The sequence below is a fragment of the Cyprinus carpio genome, chromosome A25, assembly GCF_018340385.1.
Source record: "Cyprinus carpio isolate SPL01 chromosome A25, ASM1834038v1, whole genome shotgun sequence".
NCBI lineage: Eukaryota > Metazoa > Chordata > Actinopteri > Cypriniformes > Cyprinidae > Cyprinus > Cyprinus carpio.
Genome location: NC_056596.1, coordinates 17,782,473 through 17,806,469, shown reverse-complemented (window position 1 = coordinate 17,806,469; position 23,997 = coordinate 17,782,473). Strand labels below are relative to the sequence as shown.

At 38.0% G+C, this 23,997-nt stretch overlaps 3 protein-coding genes across 4 annotated transcripts in view; all 3 read right to left on the bottom strand.

The window, feature by feature from the left end:
- Window positions 1–2,589: 2,589 nt before the first annotated feature.
- nfatc3b (nuclear factor of activated T cells 3b) lies at window positions 2,590–14,468 on the bottom strand. 2 transcript variants are annotated; one of them, XM_042715754.1, is made up of 10 exons: window positions 13,927–14,468; window positions 10,961–12,110; window positions 10,597–10,759; window positions 9,524–9,723; window positions 8,615–8,787; window positions 8,149–8,289; window positions 7,944–8,008; window positions 7,679–7,805; window positions 4,766–5,590; window positions 2,590–2,806 (listed from the first exon to the last, which is right to left on the bottom strand). In XM_042715754.1, exons 1-10 carry the CDS (start codon window positions 14,012–14,014, stop codon window positions 2,739–2,741), a joined length of 3,000 nt encoding a protein of 999 aa, XP_042571688.1. In that variant the 5' UTR covers window positions 14,015–14,468; the 3' UTR covers window positions 2,590–2,738. The 2 variants fall into 2 exon arrangements, with proteins under 2 accessions (XP_042571688.1, XP_042571689.1); XM_042715755.1 differs by having other exon boundaries at window positions 4,766–5,587; window positions 13,927–14,467.
- A 560-nt stretch (window positions 14,469–15,028) lies between these two features.
- dus2 (dihydrouridine synthase 2) lies at window positions 15,029–20,308 on the bottom strand. Its single transcript, XM_042715771.1, has 16 exons — window positions 20,152–20,308; window positions 19,716–19,880; window positions 19,583–19,628; window positions 19,334–19,425; window positions 19,088–19,131; window positions 18,932–18,992; window positions 18,602–18,649; window positions 18,463–18,528; window positions 18,261–18,331; window positions 18,099–18,185; window positions 17,800–17,968; window positions 17,358–17,479; window positions 16,345–16,488; window positions 16,168–16,255; window positions 15,853–15,926; window positions 15,029–15,754 (listed from the first exon to the last, which is right to left on the bottom strand). The coding sequence occupies exons 1-16, from the start codon at window positions 20,155–20,157 to the stop codon at window positions 15,493–15,495; spliced, it is 1,545 nt and encodes a 514-aa protein (XP_042571705.1). The 5' UTR covers window positions 20,158–20,308; the 3' UTR covers window positions 15,029–15,492.
- Window positions 20,309–21,628: 1,320 nt separating this feature from the next.
- LOC109090998 (asc-type amino acid transporter 1-like) overlaps window positions 21,629–23,997 on the bottom strand; it is a 13,739-nt gene continuing 11,370 nt past the window's right edge. The window contains exons 8-11 of the mRNA XM_042715772.1: window positions 23,871–23,967; window positions 23,594–23,743; window positions 23,232–23,409; window positions 21,629–22,157 (exon numbers count right to left, since the gene is read on the bottom strand). Coding sequence (XP_042571706.1) covers window positions 22,090–22,157; window positions 23,232–23,409; window positions 23,594–23,743; window positions 23,871–23,967 — 493 coding nt within the window. The 3' untranslated portion in view covers window positions 21,629–22,089. The remainder of the gene's footprint in view (window positions 22,158–23,231; window positions 23,410–23,593; window positions 23,744–23,870; window positions 23,968–23,997) is intronic.

Genomic DNA, 23,997 nt, shown 5'->3' with positions numbered 1-23,997 from the left:
GCAGGCTGGGCTTCCCACGTAAACAAGTATGAAACATTATAAATAGCACCTATGACTACAAGCCATATTACCCTTACAAAACATAACCATCATAACCACAGTCAAATAACAAAAAAGCTTGTTTTTTTTGTTATTAATATTTTGTTGTTGATTAAATAAAAGTTACTGGTACAAACCAATACCTGTTATAGTCTATGGTACTTGTTTGGGGCACAAGCACACTATATGGCTGAATTTAAATTAATTTGTTTAATTCATTAAGGCCTATTATATATATATATATATATATATATATATATATATATATATATATAATCTATTTTTAATAATAATAAAAAAAAAAAAAACTAGGAGTCCTTGAAAATTTTCATAAAATGTATTTTATGTTCAGTAGAAATTCATAAATACAAAGACATTTCAAAAGACTATCAAGCAATGGTAAAAGTATGAGAAACTTGTCTACTGAAATGCTAACAGTTCTTTACAGTGAACACCTAACTGATTCAAACATGCGATTGTGCTTTATATGCTCAATGCTGCATATTTAAATAATTTATTCTAAGCTTCCTATGATTATCATAATTCCAAGAGTAGATTTTACATTTACAATCAAAAGAAGAAAACTGGAGACAATTGATTCCAAAAGGATAATGAAAAGGCCTGTCTGGTTAAGGCACATACTGAATCAAAAAGTGACTGGTCAATATCTTACATTCACATTTGATATGCTCAGTTTTTTGGGGGGGATTGAATGCATCCTCCTTGCTGAGCAAAACTTTTCACAATTTATCGCACATATAAAACAACTTCTAAAAAACAACAATGTTCCCTCTAATTTTTTTTCTTGCTGAGCAAAACTTTTCTCTATTGGGCGGACATTTCGGCCACCTGTGCAAAAACATCGTTTATACCAGACCTGTACAGCGCGCACACAAAAAAAGTGTGTAACTTTTAACTTTAATGTGCTATTTGTATTTGATTTGACCCGTGACTAAATGATATACATTTTAGATTACCTGATAAAACTTACTGAATATTATTTACACAAAATAATACTGTGAAATATTATTGCAATTTAAAATAAAAGTTTTCTATTTTAATATACTTTAAAATATAATTTATTCCTATGAAGCAAAGCAATTTTCAGCATCATTACTCCAGTCTTCAGTGTCACATGATCCTTCAGAAATCATTCTAATATGCTGATTTATTATCAGTGCTGGAAACTGTTGTGCTGCTTAATATTTTTTGGGGACATGTGATTTTTTTTGGGGATTCTTTGATAAATAAAAAGTTAAAAAGGACAGTGTTTATTCAAAATAGAAATTTTGTGTTACAATATACACTACTAAAAAGTTTGTGGTCAGTAATTTTTTTCTTTTTTTAAAGAAATTAATACTTTTATTCAGCAAGAATGTGTTAAATGGATAAAAAGTGATAATAAAGACATATATTTAGAAAAGATTTCTATTTTGAATAAATGCTGTTCTTTTTAACTTTTTATTAATCTAAGAATCAAAGAAAAAAGTATCACATGTTCCAAAAATAAGTAAAAATATTAAGCATTACAACATATTCAACACTGATAGTAAATCAGCATATTAGAATGATTTCTGAAGGATAATATGACACTGAAGGCTGGAGTAATGATGCTGAAAATTCAGCTTTGCTCCTCGGGAATAAATTATATTTTAAAGTATATTAAAACAGGAAACCAATATTAGAAATTGCAATAATGTTTCACAATATTACTGTTTTTTCTTCTGTATTTTCGATAAAATAAATACATCCTTGATGAGCAGAGACTCCATTAAAAAACAAGGTCAATTATTTATTAGGTTTATAATATAGGCCTAACATAATATAATATCAAAACAAACTGAAGCATTTAAACTGATACAATAGAATAGAACAGAATAGAATAGAATAGAATAGAAACTTAAGCATTTAAACTGATAGAACAGAATACAATAGAATAGAAACTGAAGCATTTAAACTGATAGAATAGAATACAATAGAATAGAAACTGAAGCATTTAAACTGATAGAATAGAATACAATAGAATAGAAATTGAAGTATTTAAACTGATAGAATAGAATAGAAACTGAAGCATTTAAACTGATAGAATAGAATACAATAGAATAGAAACTGAAGCATTTAAACTGATAGAATAGAATAGAAACTGAAGCATTTAAACTGAGATCTGTAAGTTAAATATTTAAAAAAAAAAAGTGACCGTCAATTCTTCTATAGCTATGTAAACTACACCTGTGTGTGACTGTAAATGTCTCTGAATTTCGTTACCGTTCTGTGCCCATCATCCGCTATTTCCAGCACTTAATCAAGCCGCTCTTCTTTAATACATTGCCGCACATTCCTTTTCTATGAAACTAACCGCATTCACCGGTTCTAACTCTATCGTGATATCAACTCTGTAGCGGTTTATCCGAGCATTGCAATTCATTCGCTTTCGCAAATGGCTTTCCCAACTCATTTATGCGTGTGCGCGGCACATTATTTCTTCTGCGCGGCTGCGGTGGAAGAAGTGCGCGGCCGCGCGCGCGCGCAGCTTAGAGGGAACATTGCATGTGGAGTAATGCAAGATGCTGAGAGCAAAACAGTTACAATATGTCCATCCAAATCTCTGATCATCAGTTCAGAAGCTGTAATGAAGTCCTGTGAAAGATGCATCATCTCCATCGCTCTTCGAATCGGTGGGAAACTGTCCAGGAGTGGAGTTATGGCAGACTGCTGGCACTCCCTGAATCTGGAGTCTCGAACAAGTCTCTCACAATGATTTCACTTACTGCAAAGGAAACAAAAAAGCAAATAATTTAATATGAAATACTATCTCTCTCTCTCTCACACACACACACACACACACACACACACACACACACACACACACACACACACACACATATAATACACATATAATGTATAATAACTAATTTTAATAATGTATAATAATTTTTTATCCATCTACAGTATTTTAAATCATTCTGAGGGCAGTGTTGTTCATTCAGAAACCACTGGTGTTTTCCTGCAGGTCTTATTCTAACTCAAAACACGCTTAGCCTCTCGCACCGAGGTGTTAAACCACAGAGGCTGAAATGGGGTTTTAATTATCACAGTAATCTGTTGAGCTGTTTTTAAGGTTTCCACTTAATAGTTCAAACCCATCTTCAACTAGTTTCTGAAATACAGCTTTTTTCTTTGACTTTCCGATAACCAAACAAATCTATTAATACACTTTAAACACACAAGAAGTTATTTAAAACACGACATCCATTATGAAATGAGAAACTGAGTATACAGTGTGGGCTATAAATATCAGAAAGTCAGAGAAGGAAGCTGTGCGTTTGGACAATAATCTGTTTGAGTGAAGATGAAAGACAACTCTCTCTCTCTCTCTCACACACACACACACACACACACACACACACACACACACACACACACACACACACACACAGCCTGGCAGTGAAGGGAGCGTGATGCCGGACAACAGCACTCACTCAGCGGGGGTATTACAGTCCACTGCACCTGTCCTCTCTAACACAGATAAGTGCTGAGACATAGTGACAGTGGGCCAGGTAAAAACAAGTGCCACAAACAAAAATAACACATTCTGTCCTCGGGTTTGGCCAATTATGAACGTAATATATTTAATTTAAAAAATAATAATTTTCATATTTTAATATTATATATATATATATAAAAAAAAATAAAATAATAATATATTATTTCATTTTTAAAAATAAAAACACTTTAATATAAAAAATATAAATATATAAAAAATATATATATATATATAAACACTAAATGTAATTTATTTGATTATATGTTATATATATTTTTATTTATACAAGCTAAATAGATTACACTATGCATCTCATTCTGCTAAAAACTAATAACTAGTAACTTAATAAATGTATCCTATGCTATTCTATCCACAGTGAAATAAACATAAGGTATGGACAGCTTCATTAACAAAGACCAAGTTCAGTCAAAGACGTGCTTCTTCCAGGCTAATGGCAGCAACATCTCATTTGAAGTATGTAAGACTGTCACAATACAGCTGCGTAAAACTAGCGGTGGATTAGCCTTGGCGGTATATTTAGCTCTTTCAGTGACTCCATGCAATGCCAGTATCCTCTTTCCCAGTGCACTGTGGGACAGTGGACTATAATTAGGCCCAAACTAAACAGGCTTCCAGACACTAGGGGTGGCAGCTGCTAGTTTTTTTTCTTGAGAGTAAACAAAAAGCCTGGCTAGCATATGCCACAAAGCTAGCACAGATTTTGTTATTGCAGATTGGGGTGAGTTATAGACCCAGCATGAGACATATTACGTGTGTATTACATATAAACAGACAACATGGTCTGGAATAAACAGATACAATCACAGTCATACTTGGTGTTGATTTGAAAATGTTTATGGCTTGCCTTATTTCTGGATCACTAAAAGCGAACTTGTACTTGGCATAATCTTGATTACCAAGTTTAAAAACAGAAATTAGAAGCCTGTGTGTTTGTCCTCTATACAAAAATGTGTTGTAAATCTTGTTTTCAGTATTGGGATAACTGTTTCAGGTGATTTAGAATTCTTGTGGCTAGACCTTTAAAAAAAGTGTTATTTTGTCGTTTATTTTGAGGAGTCACTTGCCCTATAGACTAGTTTTTCTTGTCAAAATACATTTCTGCGGTAATCAACACTGTCCCTTTAACTTCATTGCTTTAAAATGGTTCTCTTGGAGTCTTACCATCATCAAGAGTGATATCCTGTAGGCCTATGGACTGAAAGGCTAGCTCTTTCTTTTCCTCTGGTTCCTGTTTAATGTTAGGGCGTTCTCCATCTCGTGACATACTGTAACTTTCGCTGGACTCCTGAAGAGATGCACCTAAAGGCTGAGGGTCCATCAAGATGTCGCTGATAGACGGTGAGTTAGAAGGCACTTCAGCAAGAGTAGGCTGATGGGAAAGCGGAAGCACCTGGGAAGATGAAGACTGTGGGAACTGCACCGGATCCACAGTGTGCAGACCAGATGGATCCAGATTTGGGTTAGTTAGTGCTGATGCACTGGACACCGAGGTAGGCCCAGGGTTGTGGAGATTTTGACTGTGTTCTGTAGGTATGCTTTGGTATCCTTTGCCTAGCTGAGACCTTGGTTGCTCTGCTAAGATTTGGGATGACTTGGAGCCTTGCAGTGAGCCACCAACCATTGGAAGACTAGGTTGTCCTTTGTAAGACAGATCCTGTTGAGGTTTTTGGTAGAAAGAGTTGTTGAAATCCACCAATGAGGTGTGGAACATAAGGTGGAGATCTTCTTCAGCATTAAGGCTTCTTTCTGCTGGATGAAAGCGGCTCAGATAGAAAGGATCCTGAGGTGAGTAACTGAGATGGGTGGAAGATGGAGCGCTAACTGTCCCTTCGGACAGCAGCCACTGCTCAAGAGGCTGGACCTCATCTGAAGCACTCGGGTCTCTGGTGGTGATGAGACCTGCTGGGGAGGTGGTAGGATGCTGCCCTCCAAGTTCATTGGTGTTAAGGTCCGTCCTTATGCCAAACTCCTGCTTCACCTGCACTGCTGGAAGGAGGATGTTCAGATTATTACAGATTAGCTTTATGAGCATTTCTTCATTTCTAAAAACATTTGAAAATTTATATACCATCTTGACCATTCAAGACCTAAATCTGTCCAGTTCTACAGTGATCTCAGACCACATGGCGCATTATATACACATAAACAAATCCAATCTCCCAAACTACAAGATTGGTTAGCCCAGGGCCAATGTCCTGCAGAGTTTAGAGCTTAAACACACTTGCCTGGAAGGTTCCAGTGAGTCTAAAGACCTTGATTAGCTGGTTCAGGTGTATTTAATTAGGGTTGGAGCTAAACTCTGTGGGACATTGGCCCTCCAGGAACAAGTTTGGACACCCCTGGGTCAGCCTCTACACTGGTAGCCATCCTGCTCATGGAGGGCCACCTTACTGCAGACCTTCTGTTTCAACCCTGGTCCAACACATCTGCCTGTTATTTATAATTTATTAACACATCTTCTTCTCACACTCTGTTTTAATATCTTTCACTTGGATGTTATAAGTTGCACTGAGTGTAGGGCAGAAACACTCTGGTCTGTTATTTTATCTTTTCACTTGGATGTTATAAGTTGCACTGAGTAAACTACAGTGGGATTAAACACTGTTTGTTGTCCGAAAACTGCACCAAATATTGGTCTTCATTTCAGGCTGCAAAAAAGCATCCTTTTTCCCAACAAAATGTGATTATTTTGAAGGGAGCTAATTCTTTTCTATACCCACTGTATCACTTATAAATGGACATTTTTACCAGTTGGCAGGCTGTACAATGAATGCTACACAGGACATTGACTTATCTCTTTGATGTTTTGAGTTTTATTTGAGACCGCTATTAAGATGATCCGATCATAAGTGGTCAGCTGAGATGCTTAAGCATTTCCACCTGGTATTACCATGCGTCTCCTGTGATCACTAGTTTTCAGATTCCACAGAGACACTCAGCTCTTATTTTATTACTCTACATCACTTTCACATGAGTGCCAGGTACAATGCACAAATACTACTGAATGTCCAATGTTTTGCTACAATGCAGCCGGGGCGTTTCCTCCGAGGAGGTAAGGGAGGCAGTGCCTCCTCAAAATATTGGACGAGAAAAAAAATCTGTAGTACAAAAATAAAACAATGCCAATATTACAAAATGTAACATTAAAAAGTGTATAAATCAGTCGTTTTTCTAAAGAAACACTGTCCAACAGCGACACACGCAGGTAAAGTTACAGTGGAGGCTTGCCTCCCCAGAGCCCATTGAGTTTTAACAGACACCCTAAAATGTGCTGTGAGTTTGGTGGGGGGTAATAGAGAATGAATGGGGGAAAGTCACATGAGAGGAGGCAATGCCTCAATCGCGATATGATTGGATATGACTGATTATGTTCAGCTGTGATTGGTTCATGTGATGAATCCTGCCTCTTGTGTTCATGCGTTCTGCATTCGCGAAATCATTCTGAATGAAAATATAATGTCATTAGTGGGAAGACTCATTTAAAAAGTAAGTAAACAACTCACACACTTAGATATCACATTGTTACGTCAAAATAAGACTTGAAATGGCCTGAAAACATGATCTGTGGGAGCTTTTAGTGAGTGATCAGCTTGGTCAAATTTTAAGTAAATCTCCATGTCTGTGACCAATATTTACTGAGCTTTGATGACCGATGAACTGAAGAATATCAGCAGTATTACTACAAATTCAATGCGATTATGTGGGTTTTTGGCTACCTCCATGTGTGGTTTCAGTGATCATTTTACATCTTTCTTTTACACCATTAGTGCTGACTTGTGATAAATAATCACAAGTCTTAATGCCAGGTGGAAACAGGATATCCTTCATCACTTTGAGTTGTGTCATTATCAGGACTTATTTCTTTAAGACAAACATATATTCTGGATCTACATAAATGTCCTACTAATGGCTTCTGGGCAGACTGTACAAACATTCCTAAAGACTATTCATTATTGAATAACCAAGTCTTGTTGAACAAGAACTAGTAGATATTGTTGCATCATGTACATCCGCATTTTTAACAGTAGTTGATGTATTACTCAGAATTCCTCTTGCTGTCTAACTGGCAGTTACCTGAAAGATAGGTGAAGAACTGTGAGGCACTTCTCTTCTTCTTGCCATTGCTAACATAGAACTGCACCTGGGTGGAGGAAGCCGTGGTTTTCTTGTAGTAAGGAGGAATCTTTACCACTAAGCTTGTCTAAAAGGGAATGGGAACACAAGAAGACTTCAGAGACACCTGTAATAATAGAACTCAATGGGAAGTGTAAAGCACATACGTTATGCTGTTAAAAGAATTTGAGGGATTTCAGTGTTTTATTACAAAATCAGTACATACGGTGTTTACATCTTGACTCTTTTCTTGCAAAGCCCTCACATTGACCTCCCATTGTGTTTTACCATCTGGAATGGAAAAAAAGGCAATGCAAAGGCTTTTTTGTTATTACATAAACTGTCATCCAAAATGTATTGCAAATCTGCTGATCTAAAGACAGCTCCTAATTACAGCAGAGAAACTAGTTGTAAAAGATGATTTCACGTACCAGAGCTTTTTTCTAGGAAGACAACTGTTGACTCAGGATTGATGTTTTGGCCTGTTATAAGCATCTCTTCTCCTCCATTCACAGAACCATAGGCGGGGCTAAAGCTCTCAATTTGGGGAAGTTCCTGAGCTAATCGTTGAGCTAGTCATCATAGAAAAAAAACGGCTGTCAGTTGCTGAGGAAATCTTTATCAGAATGGCTTGATAACGTTTTGTGGCTTTTAGCTGTCAAAGTCTGTTAACTCTTTGTCTTCATCAACATCAATGTCATTGTCCTTTCTCTATGTAATGTACCTAAAAATGTTTTTAAGCTGAATGAAAATCATGTAAAAGTTCTGTAAAAGGAAATGTACAAATAATTTTAATTACATCATCTTCACAGGGCATATTCACTTTGTATCCATTAAAAAAAATACTCCACCAAAATTGTTTACATAGACGATACATAATCACAGAAAAGAACTCACAGCATTCTATAGGTATGGACGCCACCTGCAGCGACAGCACTTTTCCATTGTGTTGAGGGATATGAACACGGAACACAGCACGCACACGTGTGTTTTTACGCCCGATATCCGTCTCTCCTTTCCGCAGCTCGATGTCTGAATTCCGCAGCTTCAGGATCCCAGCACAGTCAATGCTTTCAAGGAAACACGATAAAAGGCAACCACTAAATATTACAGTCAGTTAACCTCTGTTTATTTAATAAAACTGCCGTTATCTATGGAAATGAAACCAAAGAGTGACATAAATGGTGCTGTTTGCTGACAGTGGCCTGGAGCAACTTTTGACTATCAGCTGGAAATCACATTTAAGTCATTTCACTTTGTATATTCATGAGACCTGCATTTAGTCAGTACCATCCAAATATGGAAACTTTTCTATTAAACGCCTGGCTGGTATGGGAGTGGGTGGATGCATCACCATGCAAAAGCAGTAGTTTTTATTTAGTACCAAAGCCATTGTAGCCATTGTTCTATTCTCAGCCATGATTAATTTTTTCCGTTAACAAAAATGTGAGAAAATAAGGTGGGTACCAAGATGAAATGATTTATGTGATCTCAACAAGTCGGCTTCCATCATGTAATTCACTCCATGTAAAATAAACCAGCTTTAATAAGGGTTCTGATATAAGAATTATATCACTGAGTGTAAATCAAAAATATTTATTAAAAGTACTATTTTAATCTCTAAAATTTCTAAAAATGAAGGGTAGCTTTAAAATATTTTCCATTCAGAGCTGCCATCTTCTTGATATAAAGACTAAAGACTGAACTGTCAGCCATGTCAATACATCATTTATGCAAAAAAGCTCTGTCTATGATGCATGCCGGGCTGGGTGCATGTAAATCAGAGGTTTGTTTGTTTACAGGTACCTGGTACACATATTGTTTTCAGGCAGGAGAGGAATTTCGAGAACTTTGGTGCTGGATATCACAGTCTCTTGACTCAGCGTCGCTACGGTTTTCCCAGAAATCCTGTGCACTTGATAGAATGGGTGTGGCCTGATGTAACGCTCATCCGCTGTCCCGATGAACATCTGCAGGCTGACGGGTTTTTCATTATAACCTATTAGCTACAGAGGCAAGAAGAAATGATATGAGCAAACAGACAACTGGTGATTCCAAATGAATTGTTCCTGATGCATCTGCCTTTCCATCACAGTTTTAACGCTCTATAGCTCTTTGAGTATTCAAAGTAGGCCATATCAGGGCCACTTTTCACACCAACATTAAAAGATTAACTTTTCTTTTCTAGTTTCACATGTGCTTCTCTCTGAGAAGCTCCTTTAATGGCAAAATCATCTGCCATTTGTGTCATAGGTAGCTAGGGTAAACAAACAGACCGACACATGTAACATTAGCTTGCGCTCTGTTAAAAATACCACAAGCTGACTGGATCAAAAGTTCTGTCCATAAGACAGGCTGCTATTTCTCACATGAATCACATACATCTCTGCTTCTCTCATAGGTAAATTAATCCAGTATTATCTAAACTATCTTATTCCATACAAATCAATATTATAATATTAATATAAATAATTAAATACACCCGAACAATAATCTGGTACTTTTCTCTTGTGCTAGAGCAGATGTCAGATGAGCAACAAACCTTTAGGTATGAAACCTAACCTTTCTCAATTTATCAGGACAATGAAAACTGCTGTGCAAGTTCAGTGAACAAAATGTGCACTATACAGTCGGCGCGCTGTGTGATGAACAAAAACAGCATAGACAAGTAGGTGATGATGGATGAAATACGCCATTAATAATTAACCACAATCAATAAATCACATGTAAGAAATTCCATTTACAATTCACTAGCGGCACCAAATCGAATTGCAAAAATGACTGTTTCCAAACAGGTTTTCCACTCCCATTTTCAGACGAACTTTCAACTGCGGGGGAAATCATAACAGGCTAATCTGAGATCTGGTGCAAACTCTGACCTTAACTACAGGGTGTCTTCCGCAGTCCGATTTAATGGCCCCTCGACTGCCCTCCGTCTCATAATGGGCTCTGTGTTGAGGTTTAGGTTGGATCTCCATCTTTAACTCACACTGGCCACACTGACTGGGCAGAGGGCAGTCCAGAGGAGGTAAAGATGTGGACCTGAGTAAGAAAAAGAAACAGCAGCGTGAACACAAGTGTGGCTGTTGTTTTTGAGCACTGGCCGGTGAAACAGAACACCCATTGTTACAACCCCAACAGGTTCATAAATGATGGAACAACAAGGCAAAGAACTATATGTAACCGGCACTTGTTCAAAACCAAAAGGTGAACAATTGAGTCCTATATGTACATGCAATTTACCTGTATAAAGGAGTGCTGACTTGTTTGGGTTTAACCCAAGGGAAGTGTGTTGGGACGGCTAAGAAATGTTCCACTATATCCTCTTTCCTTAAACTAGGGAGGGACATGGTTATGCTTGAGTTTAGCGATGGATTTGCAAGGCCTGGGTCTTGGAGACTTGAGTCCTCTGGAAACAGAGCCACTTGATCCTGGTTGTGGTTGGTCTGATACGTTCTTCTTGTTTTGGATGGGATGTCTACCTCTAATGGAAAGGTCTGGTAGGGAGCAAATGAAGCACCTCCCATCCATGTCTCCTCAGTGACACTCCCCCGAGGAGAATGAGATGGTGTTATGTTGGGAGAAAGGTGAGGAGATGCAGAACCGGGAATGAACTCTGCACTGGAATGTCGCCTTTTTCCACATGGAGAGGTTGGACGAGAAGAGGGCCGTGAGGAAGAGGAGTGTGGACGGGGACTGAGCCACGTTTCCTCAGTGACGCTGGTGCGGGGTGACTGATAAGGCGACAGTGATTGGGCACAATGGTATTGTAGAGGTTGCTGATGATGTTGTTGGTAACGGTACCAAGGATCGTCTCCATATGCTGCCATACATCCCGGAGAACCAAAGGGAGAGACAATCGGAGACACTTGAGGAGATGCCTGGGGAGAAGTAAGTGGGGACGGCAGAGGAGACGCCAGCGGCGACACTAGAGGAGAAGCCAGCCGAACTTGAGCGGCAGCCTCGTTCAATTCTGCCTCCACGTCATCGTAGATATACGAGAAGGATTCGCAGGACGAGGCGTCAGACAACCAGCTGCGGGAAGACAAGCTACTGCAGGGGCTGGGACACAGTGAGGACGTGTCCCTGTACGATGCATCCAGTGGCAGAAAGAGCTGGTCCCTTGATAGCGACCCAGCACCGGCTTCCCCACAAGCACCTGCAGACTGGTCCAACTGGTGCGATCCCAGGTCCTGGAGGCAGTTGGCTGGGATAGAGGTGATTTGGATGCTAGGACAGTCAAATACCCTGCTGGGAGACTCCATGGGTTGGAGGGAACCAGGGTGAGGGGTGCAATAAGATGGGTTTGTATAGCTCTCCTGCTGTTCTGTGGGATGGTGAGGCCCAGGAGGAAGGAGAGGGTAGCAGTTGGCATCATCATCTGATCTGGATTCTAGAGTAACAGGGAAAAGGTTATTTTTAACACAAGACCACTCACTATGCCTATCCTGGCTCATGCCATATGTCAATTTACTTAAGGTGGGAATACACTACAGACTTTCGCCTCGATTTGCAGTCTGAACATTTTCTGGTGAAAGTCAGAGCCAGGATGCGTATTTTTTTTATTTATTTATTTTTTTACAAGAAATCACACACAAACTCGGTTTACATAAAATAATTTATTGCCAGATTTTTGTAAAGAGGTGTGGCTTGATTTTGTCCATTGGGAGTTGCTTGTATTTCTAAAAATGGCTTATTATATTAGGACAGTGAAAGTGACGTGACATGTGGCCAAGTATGGTGACCCATACTTGGAATTAGTGCTCTACATTTATCCCATCCATCCAATCTCAGTCATGGTATTGAAGGTGGGAGAGAGCGCAGTACATTCACTCCCTCCACCTACAATCCCTGCTGGTACGAGACTCAAACCCACAACCTTTGGGTTACAAGTCAAACTCTCTAACCATTAGGCCACGACTTCCCTATACACCAGGACATACGCCATAGTTATCTATAAAGAAGATAAGAACTGATCCAACTTCAGACTCCTCTACTCTGTAAAGTTTTCCTTTGTGCCAAATGACTGGCCATCAAGTCAGTGGTGTCCACCGTGGTTAACCTTATCCTGTAGTCAAATCTGACTGTGTGACTACACACGAGATGAAGCTACTTAAAGGTTATGATTTTTTTTTTTTTTCATGATAATGTGCACTGATGAATTGTGTACATTTTATTTTCGATTGATTTTTTGGAGACCAATACAATCCAGTAGGCTGTTATGTCAGTGACGTCGTGCTGCAAAATGTACTAATTTTAAAAATAATCCTTCACACAAACAACAAACCAAAGAAATGATGTTCCCAAGAGCGTGAATAAATCTTCACCAGAAATCTCCACCAAAGTGAGGTTATGTCCTCGGCATACTGTTGGTACTCGAGCAAATACATTTCGAGAGATGCTCTTATGGCTCATTCAGACACAAGAGGAAACTGACAGCTGCCAAAAGTGCAACAGTAGCTAACCATAAATATCACACACACACACACACACAAGAGCTAGGGATGCTGTCACACATATAAAACAATAAAAACACGACAAACAAAAAACTATAACCTTAACCATGATATCAGCTGGGTTTACCTACAGATGGGGAAACTTGAGAGGTGATTAACTGTGAGTTTAACCATGATATCAGCTGGGTTTACCTACAGATGGGGGGAGATTGATTACAGTGGACAGTGTAACTTGCATTAACAATTTTAACAGCTTACAGTATGTAGGGAAGTATAGGAACATATGCTTACAGAGCCAATCATAACAACAACAACAACACTATTAAATAATATAGGCCTACATAGCAAACAACATAGCAGTTGTAGTTCCACGTACTGCTGTAATTTGCGCACTAGCCTCGAAAATTGACACGGAAACTACGGAATTATTCTCATGCATACAGAAAAAGTATGCATACGTTTTAAAATATGTTTCTCATGATTATACTTTGACCTTGCTCTTAATGCGCGTTAACTACACGAACTACTACATCTGATGTTGCAAGATAAGGAAGTGACTTTTAGTATTTAGAAACACAGTTTCATTTATTTTTAACAGATCCAAACATGGCCACTTCTGCAAAAACATTCGCGACGCAGAGACACGCAACTTCTTCGCTCCCATTTTAACCGCGCGCACTTGCACGCACTTCATTGATTACAGTCGGAGCGTTGCGAGCGTCGCGCGAGTTACCCTGAAAGTGAAGCACAAACCTGTGTGGCCCAGCACGGACGGAGGAGTGTAGCTGCTCTCCCCGAACATCAGTCTGAAGTCCAGCTCCTCTCTGTAGTTAGTACTCATTGCATTAGAGACCTCAGCTACTTCCTTCCTATTAAATTATAAAAAAAACAAACAAGTCCATGCGTGCGCAAACGCAACACTCCCAACTTTCTACAAGCGTCCCTTGGTTGACAAAACGAGATGGTGTCAGCGCGAAAACCCGGAACACACGGTCCAAAACGTCCTTTTCCCTCTCAGAAGTTCGTTAGACCGAGCCTTTGATGTTGTTTCTTCTCGGACTTTGTCGACTCCCCGCCGAGTTTAATAATCCCATGCTGGGTTTTGGTGTTGTTCTGAGGTCTCGCGCACATGGAGGTGGATACAGTAAAGTTACATTTCACCCCGCGACTCCAGACGTGACGTCACGACATCTGACAGACTGCAAACCCTCGCGGAGGAAGCGCGCGCACGCGACCTCGTTCGCAAACACCAACAATGTAACCAGCGCGAGAACAATTCAGTTGTACAGTAGTGTGTGTGTGTGAGTGAGAGAGAGAGAGAGAGAGAGAGAGAGAGAGAGAGAGAGAGGGTCTTTAACACTGTTGTTGTGAATGTACGTAGATTATCAGAATATTCTGGGTAATACACAATTTGTTTGCAAGGTCAGAATGTTGTGGCTCAAAACATTTTAAACGCCCTTTAAAAAACAAACTGCTAATACTGCAAAATAAACAACAAAAATATGGTATCTTATTCAAAACGATGTCACTTTTAGAGTAGCACATTTTCTGCCAAAGGTCTCATCAAAACAAAGCCTACTTTGTTAGAGTACACCACATTTTCAGTTTGTCCAGTTTTAGACAAGGGTTTAAAAGTATTAGTTTTTCGTTATTATTAGATGCCGTTTTGGCCCAAACTTTCACCATTATTATTATTATTATTTTACATAGGCTATACAGCATTTTTGGTCACCATATGTGCATAATAATGCCCAAAATGCTGTCTAGTTATGCAACTTACAAGGTTTTGACAATTGTGAGTCACTGAAGATTTCCTTGCACTGTGCATGGGGAAAAACAAGAGAATTATAAAATACATAGTTAAAATGGTTTATTTTGCAATAATGCTGAAAACAAAAAAGAAAAAATACTTAGAATAAATAAAGTTTCATGACATGTTATGGTACCTCTGGTACTTCCTTGTACTGTAAGTATTTGGAAATACAATGCACCCTTCTGCTGAAGGGTGGAAATCTGTCAATTATTTTAAAAGTGTATTTAATTAAAAAAAAAAATCTCATTATTCCTCCATGCAAAAAAAAAAAAATAAAGAAAAAAAATAAGAAAACCCAATGGCATAAGGCAAATTACAAACCAAGACTAGTGTGTAATAAGAGAGATGGCACCTGAAAAGAGAACACTGAATATAACAAACTTGAAGGCAACTATAAAGTGCGCTGTTATTTGTCAGATTATAAAACAGCACTCTGCGCTGTAATGAAAAGGAATGAAATGTCGGTTACAGCGAGCTCAGACAGTTTTTGAGAGTTTTGGTCAATGTTAACGTGTGGTCTGACCACAGACACCATTCACAACTTTCGTCCTGCGTATCATTTCCTCTTCCTCTTCCTGTGGATCTTCACTTATGTGTCTCTTTCGTGCTGCTGACTCATTGTCATCAAGCGCTGCGCATTTTCTGTCGTCCCTCTTGCGTTTATTTACCAGTCCACTGTGCTCCTCTCCGATTCGACCCTCTGGAAGCCCGAGCGTGCGCAAACACACTATCGCCGCGGCCTGCTCTGCAAACTTCTTTGATTTCTCCCTGAGGAGCGCGGGAAATTAAAACAGACAGAAATATCAAACAGTATTCTCTCTGCACTACTACAGTGTGGACGTAAGTTCATCAAAAACCAAACTCACCACAGGGCAGAGCGGTACTTCTTATTGTCAATGATAACTGTAGACTGAAAAGCTCGGTCTTGAGTTCGCTGTTCCTGAGAATTAAACAAACGGTTTAAATAATCTGTCTGAGGTTAACAGGTTGATATTAATATCACAAGGAAACAAAACTTTTCCAGTTGATCAAGATTTACTGGATATGGAAAATAAATAAATAAATAAGCTCACCATTTCTGTATTTAAAAATATATAAAGATGCAAAAAATACAAATAATAATAAAATGTGTGGTATTTAATGCTGGTTTTGTCTTATTTCACGTGGTCTAGAGAACTGACCGTCTCGTATACAGGTTGATCGAGCTTCTCCTTGCGGCTCCACTCCAGCAGGTACATCTTCGGCGTGATCTGAGGAGGGTAATCTCGCCTGGGGAACACAGACGCACGCATAAATACAGCAAACGTGAACAGGATGGAGTCCTTTCTGTTTTAATGGGCCACAAAGGGTCAATTCACCTTTCGAAGCGGACAGGCATTGTGATGACATCATCCTCCAGTTTGGGTTGCTCCGACTGATCGCCGTTGGTCTGAAGAGCAGCTTTTCTGGCCTCCAATTCAGCTTTGGTCTTGTTGTAGAAGTCAGTCATTCCAAACACCTCACTGCAAAACACAGATATGCAAAGCGATGACAATTAAATGGCGAGGTCATATTTAAACTAGTGCTGTCAAATGATTTATCACATCCAAAATAAAAACTTTGTTTACATAATTTATGCATGTGTACTGTGTATATTTATTATGGATATATTAATACACACACATGCATGTATATATTTCAGAAAAATGTTATGTATATATATTAAATATATTTATTTATAATATATAGTAAATACATGTAAATATTTCCAAAATATATACTTGTTTATTTATATAAACATAATAAATATACACAGAACACACATATATATTGTGTAAACAAAACCTTTTATTTTGTATGCGATTAATCTTTTGACAGCACTATGTCAAATGATTTATCACATCCAAAATAAAAGCTTGTTTACACACATATATACACACACATACATATATACATATATATATATATATATATATATACATAAATAAATACATAATAATATATATATATATATATATATATATATATATATATATATATATATATATATATATATATATATATATATATATAATAAATATATATACATACTATATATATATATATATATATAGCGTTCCGGGAGGTAAAATACACATTCTTCTTTGGCGGGGTTCCCCTGGTAAAAGTCTCATTCCAGGGGCTAAATATCACGTTATTGGGGACACTTTAACCTGCAGACATAAACATCGGCAACAGCGCAAAGTGGTCCAATTCCGTGGGTAAACCGCAGACCTGGCAACACTGATAATAGTCCTTAGTGTGATATTTCTCTTAAATACGGTGTGTTTTCTGCTTTGTGCATCAAATAAACCACGCAATAAAATTCCACATGTACAATGCATGCCATTACCATATTTCTTCGTTGGTCTGAGCTGCATGCAACCGTTTTCCAAACGGAGACTCGACTCGGTCTCGGAGCATCTGGCATAAGCAGTATTTGGTGTTAAATGGGTTATTGTCATAACGAACAGCCTGTAGGTAAATACAGGAGAGAAAAACAAAACAAAAAACTCTCAGTAAGGCTCATAAACAACATATTTAGCATTTATTAACAAAATCTGTCATCTGATACATTTACTTCTAAATATATTTTTAATCATACATTCTAATAATCACACAATATTACTGTTTTCATTTTATTTTCATGATGTTACAGAGCTAGTTTAAAATCCTTGCACAAAACAGACATCGTACTTCCAAATATTACAAATGATTTTTTTAATAACTGTTTCCATAATTCATAGATCATTTATGCTTGAGCTAATGAAAGAAGCAACTGTTGTGTCCCTCACATATCTGATGTAGTCCTCCATCACCTCCTCCACAGACAGCGCCCCCTGCTGCCGGAAGATGGAGGGGTTCCACATGGCGGCCCGAGCCAGCATCACAGACGACGCTCCCGCAGCAGCGCGAAACTTCTCCATGTCCTCGAACGTCTTCACCATGTCTGAAGAGCCTCCGCTAAACACAGACCATCAGAGAAAAACACAAAGATATAATTAACTATCAATACCAACTCTACTGCACATTTAAACGTCTCTACTGCACGATTATGAATACATCAATGTATGAAGTAATGATGAAGACGCACTTGGCGATGACAGGTATGGACACACTCTCAGCCACAGCCTGGATATAATCACAGTGGACCGGATGCCGCGGCCTCTCTTCTCTCATCCTGACAACACAATATAAAGATGCTCTTTAAAACAAGAACCAATCCATAACCTCACGTTTAAAGAAAACGTCTTACCTGCCGTGCACCGCTATTGCTGCCACTCCCGTTCTTTCAATTCTCTTCACTAAATTCACGGTGTCCTCAAGCTGAGAGAGCACATTAGGAGAAAACACCCATTCATTACCAGAAACAGTAAGAACTGTGATTCATATCAGGGTTTATTAAGTATTTTAGTAATAAAGTACTTAAAAATAATACATAGAATAATGTCACGTACTGTAGGAAGGATTCTGATTTTACATGTGACAGGTTTTGAAATGCCTTTCACAAGAGTGCTTAGAATCTACAGGAGAGAAATAAAGAGTGAAAAACAAAATTATTTTATAATACTAATACAACATACTAAGAAAACTTACCGCTTCAATTTTATCAGGGTCAGAGAGAAGAGCTGAACCCATTCCTCCCTGCGTGAAATGAATGGAAAATGTATAAATAACAGCAGAAGAACTATAATAATAAGTAATTTATAATCCTAAACTACTACAACAAGTTAACATGTTTTAACACGTTATCATTACGTTAAACTGAAAGCTTAGCATGAACTCTGGAATGTCTTTGTAGTTCACCGCGGGAATATTTCTTCTTTATTTTAGAGCAGTGCTACTCTGGTATTCAGATTCAAAAAAACGTTGTTTATTTCTAGTTTTAAATAGGATTTTATGGATTGTCAGCATCCAGATGTGTACCTTTGTAGAGTATTCTTTGGGACAGCCCATATTCACATCAACAGCTGCCACATCATTTTCCCTGTTCAGGATGAAACACACGCGTTAAACATCAGTTTAATGAGTATTAACTGCTGTTTGAGGAACACAACAGGAGGCAGGAATACATAAACTCACACAAGCTTAGCCACAACCAGTGCTCTCTCCGGATCAGCCGTTCCCTGAACAAAATCAGATTGGGTTGGACAGTTAATAATCATACAAATCAGACTCACTCATGGTTTATAGATGAAGCTGCTAACACGGCATATACTCAATCAGAGACGCCCAAACGTATTCAGATTCAGCACGTGACTCAGTGCCATGATTATGAATCTTACTATGACTAAAATGAATGAATGTTCAGGACGTTCACATACTGACCATCTGAAAGACCACACGGCCCTTCTCCTCACTGCAGGTGCGGAACATCACACGCTCATCCGGAGCAACAAAATCAACCGTCCCCAAAACATCTGAAGACACACGTGACCGTACATTAACATGTGAGCTGCTCATATTTCACATCACTTAAGGATTATTATCTTAGACTGGAAGTGTGAAGTGAGCACACTGCATCATCTTCTTTCTGTCTGTTATATATCAGCGTGATCAGATATAATGTGATCGTACCGTTCACCACTCTCTCACACTGGGCCATCTTGATGTCGATCAGCTCCTGAAGTACACAAGGGCACAAGTTAGTGTGTTTCATAACAAGTGCATGGGGTTCAGATGGACTGAGATGAGACATGCTCCTCCTCACCTCGCAGTACACGATATCTGCTCCGTAGTCCAGCGCGAGCAGCCTCATGGGCAGCGTGCCCACGCGCACCATAGGAGCCAGAACCGTCTTGTGAGCGAAACTCAGCGCGCCCTCGGCGTTCGTCATCCTCAACACCCATCCGCGGACCACTGCGGGCCAGCAGCTCTTCACGAGGACGAAAACACACACTGAGAAACACTACACACGACCCTCGGGACCTTTTAAACGCTGAACGTGTCAGCACTGTCTGCTAAAGTCTGTGAATCATCATTATCACACACAGTTAGCCAGAAATATGTTAGCAGTAACACTAAAACAACGATCGCTGGATTGATGTTATGTGAGTTTTGTAGATAAAAAAAAAAAAAACGATCGCTGGCTACTTCGGTTTATGTGAGTTTTGTAGATATTTACGTGACAGCAGAGGTGAACTTACGAGCATCAAACCGAACTTCGGTTTACATCACAGCTGCGGCGAGCACGCGTTTTCGGCGCACACTTCCGGTTATGACGTCATCGCCGCGCGACGCGAAGTTAACAGAAAATTACCCCGCGTCTCAATGTTCATACTATCCATACTAAATAGTACGTGAGATTAGAATAAGTGTGTCCCAACGCATAGTATGTTGAAAAGAGTATGTGGATCTGTGCACACTCTAATGGCTAAAATTGCCCACAATCCATTGCGCTTTGGCTAAGGGTTCGGTCCAGAACTACAAAGACGTGTAAAATGTGTTAGAAAAACTACAAACGTGGCCGATGCGCGCGATCGACGGTTAGGTAGATAGGTTTACAAAAAGGGGTTTGAGTTACTAATAATCAACATATATATATATATATATATATATATATATATATATATATATATAGATATATATTATATAGGTAGTTATATATATATTGTTATCCGTGTTATATTTAATCTGCAACAGCAATGTGAACTTTTATAAACATCCATTTGGTCGTTAACTTTTAAATGTCGTTTAAAGACGCAGTTTTGTGACGTGGTAGTGTGTCCCAAAGCTTGCCTACTCCTCTACAACACACTCAAAAGTGTGTACTTTTTCTTCACCAAAAGAGTACATACTTTAAAGGCCTAGTATAAGTATAAACACTGAGACGCAGGGTTAGAATTATTTCGCTTGGAAAATGCAAATCACATGTTAACAGTGGAATAGTATGTAGTCAAGTTTGGGTTATGTAAGAATATGAAGGTAAAACATTGCCAAATGGAGAGAAAGTGGTGTGTGCTAAATGAATAAATGACCAAACAATGATGTATTACTAAATCAACCACTAATTATTCAAGAACCGTGTTTTCGGGTAGCTTTGAAGGAAGGTTTCTTAGGGGTTGGCACAGTTCTTCTGGACTTTTTTTTCTTTTCTGTTTCTTCATGTCATTCACAGACTGGATCAGATCTGGTGAGATCAGATCTCTGTGTGGAGCACTGACTCCTTGAGCAGACACAGTCTCAATGGATTATTACAGTTAATGGCAAAATAAATGAATGAAAATTTACATTTGCACAGTACTGTATATATATATAAGAACAAAGAAGCAATATTGATTAAGGCTATGAGAATTTGTGACCTAACTGACCTTACTGTATATTTTGCATATTTTCACTTTTTAAGCACAAACCTCAATAAACATATTATTTATTTTGAAGCAATATTGATTAAGGCTATGAGAATTGGATTTTGTCTTGTTCCAAACTTATTTTCACTTTTTAAGCACAAACCTCAATAAACATATTATTTATTTTCGTATTTTCTAACATTTTTTTTTGTTTGTTTTCATGGCTAAAAAAAAGCTCTTCACCAAAGTGGGTAAAGAAAAAAAAAATATGCCTGCAGGTAACAAACTAGTTAGACTAATAACTAATAAAGACCAAAACTGTGAAGAGTGGGCATTGTTAGAAGCACTTCAAATGTATTTACACCAGTGAGGCGTGCAGTGCCTGTATAAATGGTTATGTGGTTGGAAAGACATCACAGGTGAAGTATCATACAAAAGAGAGGAGAGATTCTGTACATGTATCAACACAGGCCATTTGCAAATGAACCCCAGTAGCAAATTATAGGGTTTTAAAACAGTAGAAATAACACACCTAACCAAAAAGTGAGCAATACCCAGTGCAGTACACAATCCATAGTAGCTGAAACAGAACCATTTAAACCCACTGACGCATACGAATATAGTGCCCATTTAAACAAATGAGGCAGTTATTGTTTCATTTCTTTTTTTACTACAACTACAAGCCTGGAAAGTGTGGATTTTAAGTAAAGAGCTGCCGAATTAAAGTAATGCAAAATTCAGAGAGGTCCAGAAGCTTTGCTTGTGAAGGAAGATCTGTCAGTCCATTCTGCCGCTTCAATAGGATATATATTTGTGAAAAAAACAAAAAAAAAACACTCTTCCCCACAGATATGTAGCCCACTCTGTAACAAAGATTACATTAAATTACTCATCCATATGCCATTACAACCTGTACGACTCATGCAATGTGTATCTAACTATTCTGAAGTCGTATGGTAGCTTTGTATGAGAAACAGACATAAAATTAAGCCATTAAAAAAAAAAAATAAAAAAAATGCTTTCATCAGTGCACCTATTTGAATGTGTCCTTCAAGTGCTAGTGTACTTAAATTCCTGAAAGTGTATATATATATATATATATATTAGGGCTGTCAAATGATTAATCACGATTAATCACACCAAAAATAAAAGTTTTGTTAACATAATATATGTGTGTATACTGTGTATATTTATTATGTATTAAAATACACACACATGCATGTATATATTTAAGAAGATATGTTATTTATATATTATAATATTTATATATATATAAAATATAAGAATTTTTTTATATACCTAAAATAATTTTTATGTTGTGTATTTATATATACATATAAATATATACACATACATATATTATGTAAACAAAACTTTTATTTTGGATGTGATTAATCGTGATTAATCATTTGACAGCCCTAATATATATATATTAGTATTTTTTTTCCCTAAAACTGTATTCGTAGATACTATATCATAGTGCATTTTTTAATAATGTCAAATTAAAAGTTTAAATAATTGCTTTAACCATAAAAAAAATGTAAATAATTAATTGAATATATAATGCCATTTAATACAAACTTAAACAATTATGTATTTTTATTTAGTTGGAAATAATGTGTTTGGCGCCATGCTATTTCTTCTTGTTGTTATTGCAAATAACATGCAATTATGTGTCTGAAAACAGTTTACACTTCGTTTCCAAGTAATTTTTAAAAGAAAAGTATGCTATAGTTTACTTCTTTTTCACAATGGTGTTCATCACACAAAGCTATCATATGTCTTCAAAAGACTTGGAGTCAAGTGGACTACTTTATAATGCTTATTTGCCACTTGTTTGTACTTTTGCAGCTGAATGGAAAAGAGCAGCATGGACATTCTACAAAATATCTCATTTTGTTTTCTACAAAAAACAAAAACTAAAAAGGTCTCCTTACCAATGAAGTCATATATGCATTTTGGCTTGTCTTTCCAGTAAACTCCCAGGAAATAGACAGGCACTCCAGTGAGCATAATGACCAGCCCCACTCCACACACCAGCGGCTCCGAGTGCAAACTGAAGCCCAGCAGTAGAGCCCAGAAGAGCAGGTAACACACCGGCACTAGCAGACTCACCTGACAAGAGAAAAAAACCCAAACTCTCACATTCACCCAGCTGCTGAATCTTAAACATGATGTGGCAGTGACTGTCCTGCTGACTACTGCAGCAAACTATATGAACCCGCTGGATGCACTGGATTGGACATGTGACATGTACACACATACAGTCTGTTTATAATATGTGTATGTAATTGAATACCTTGATGGGCCTGTATAAGTTTGGCTTCTTCCATCTGTAGTAGAGTAGGCCAGCAATAGTGACTCCGTAAGAGAGGTAGTTGATGAAAGACACATAGTTTATAAGGTTGTGAGTTTCTCCAATGCACAAGATCACAATTGTGGCAGTGCACTGAAAGATAAGATTAAGAGGGAAAATAAAGAAAGAATAAAGTTAATGACAAAAATAGAACAAGTTGCACTCTGAGAAGCAACACGAGAGGCTTTTAGCGATAACAAAAAAACTGAAAATCACATACACAGACGAGCAGAGCTGGAATCGGCGTGCACTGTTTAAAGTGGATCATAGCAAGAAGGCTGGGTAAATGTCCTTCCCGTGCCCCGGAGAAACACAACCTGTATGTAGTCAAACAAATACACAAGCAA

Coding starts and splice junctions, on each gene's coding strand:
- nfatc3b (XM_042715754.1), bottom strand. CDS start 14,014: ATGAGTACTAACTACAGAGAGGAGCTGGACTTCAGACTGATGTTCGGG. Junction 8,788..9,523: donor GAAAACAATATGTGTACCAG/GTACCTGTAAAC, acceptor TTTCCTTGAAAG/CATTGACTGTGCTGGGATCC. Junction 8,009..8,148: donor CTTCCTAGAAAAAAGCTCTG/GTACGTGAAATC, acceptor TTTCCATTCCAG/ATGGTAAAACACAATGGGAG.
- dus2 (XM_042715771.1), bottom strand. Junction 17,969..18,098: donor TCCATACCTGTCATCGCCAA/GTGCGTCTTCAT, acceptor GTCTGTGTTTAG/CGGAGGCTCTTCAGACATGG. Junction 15,755..15,852: donor AAGTACCGCTCTGCCCTGTG/GTGAGTTTGGTT, acceptor CGCGCTCCTCAG/GGAGAAATCAAAGAAGTTTG.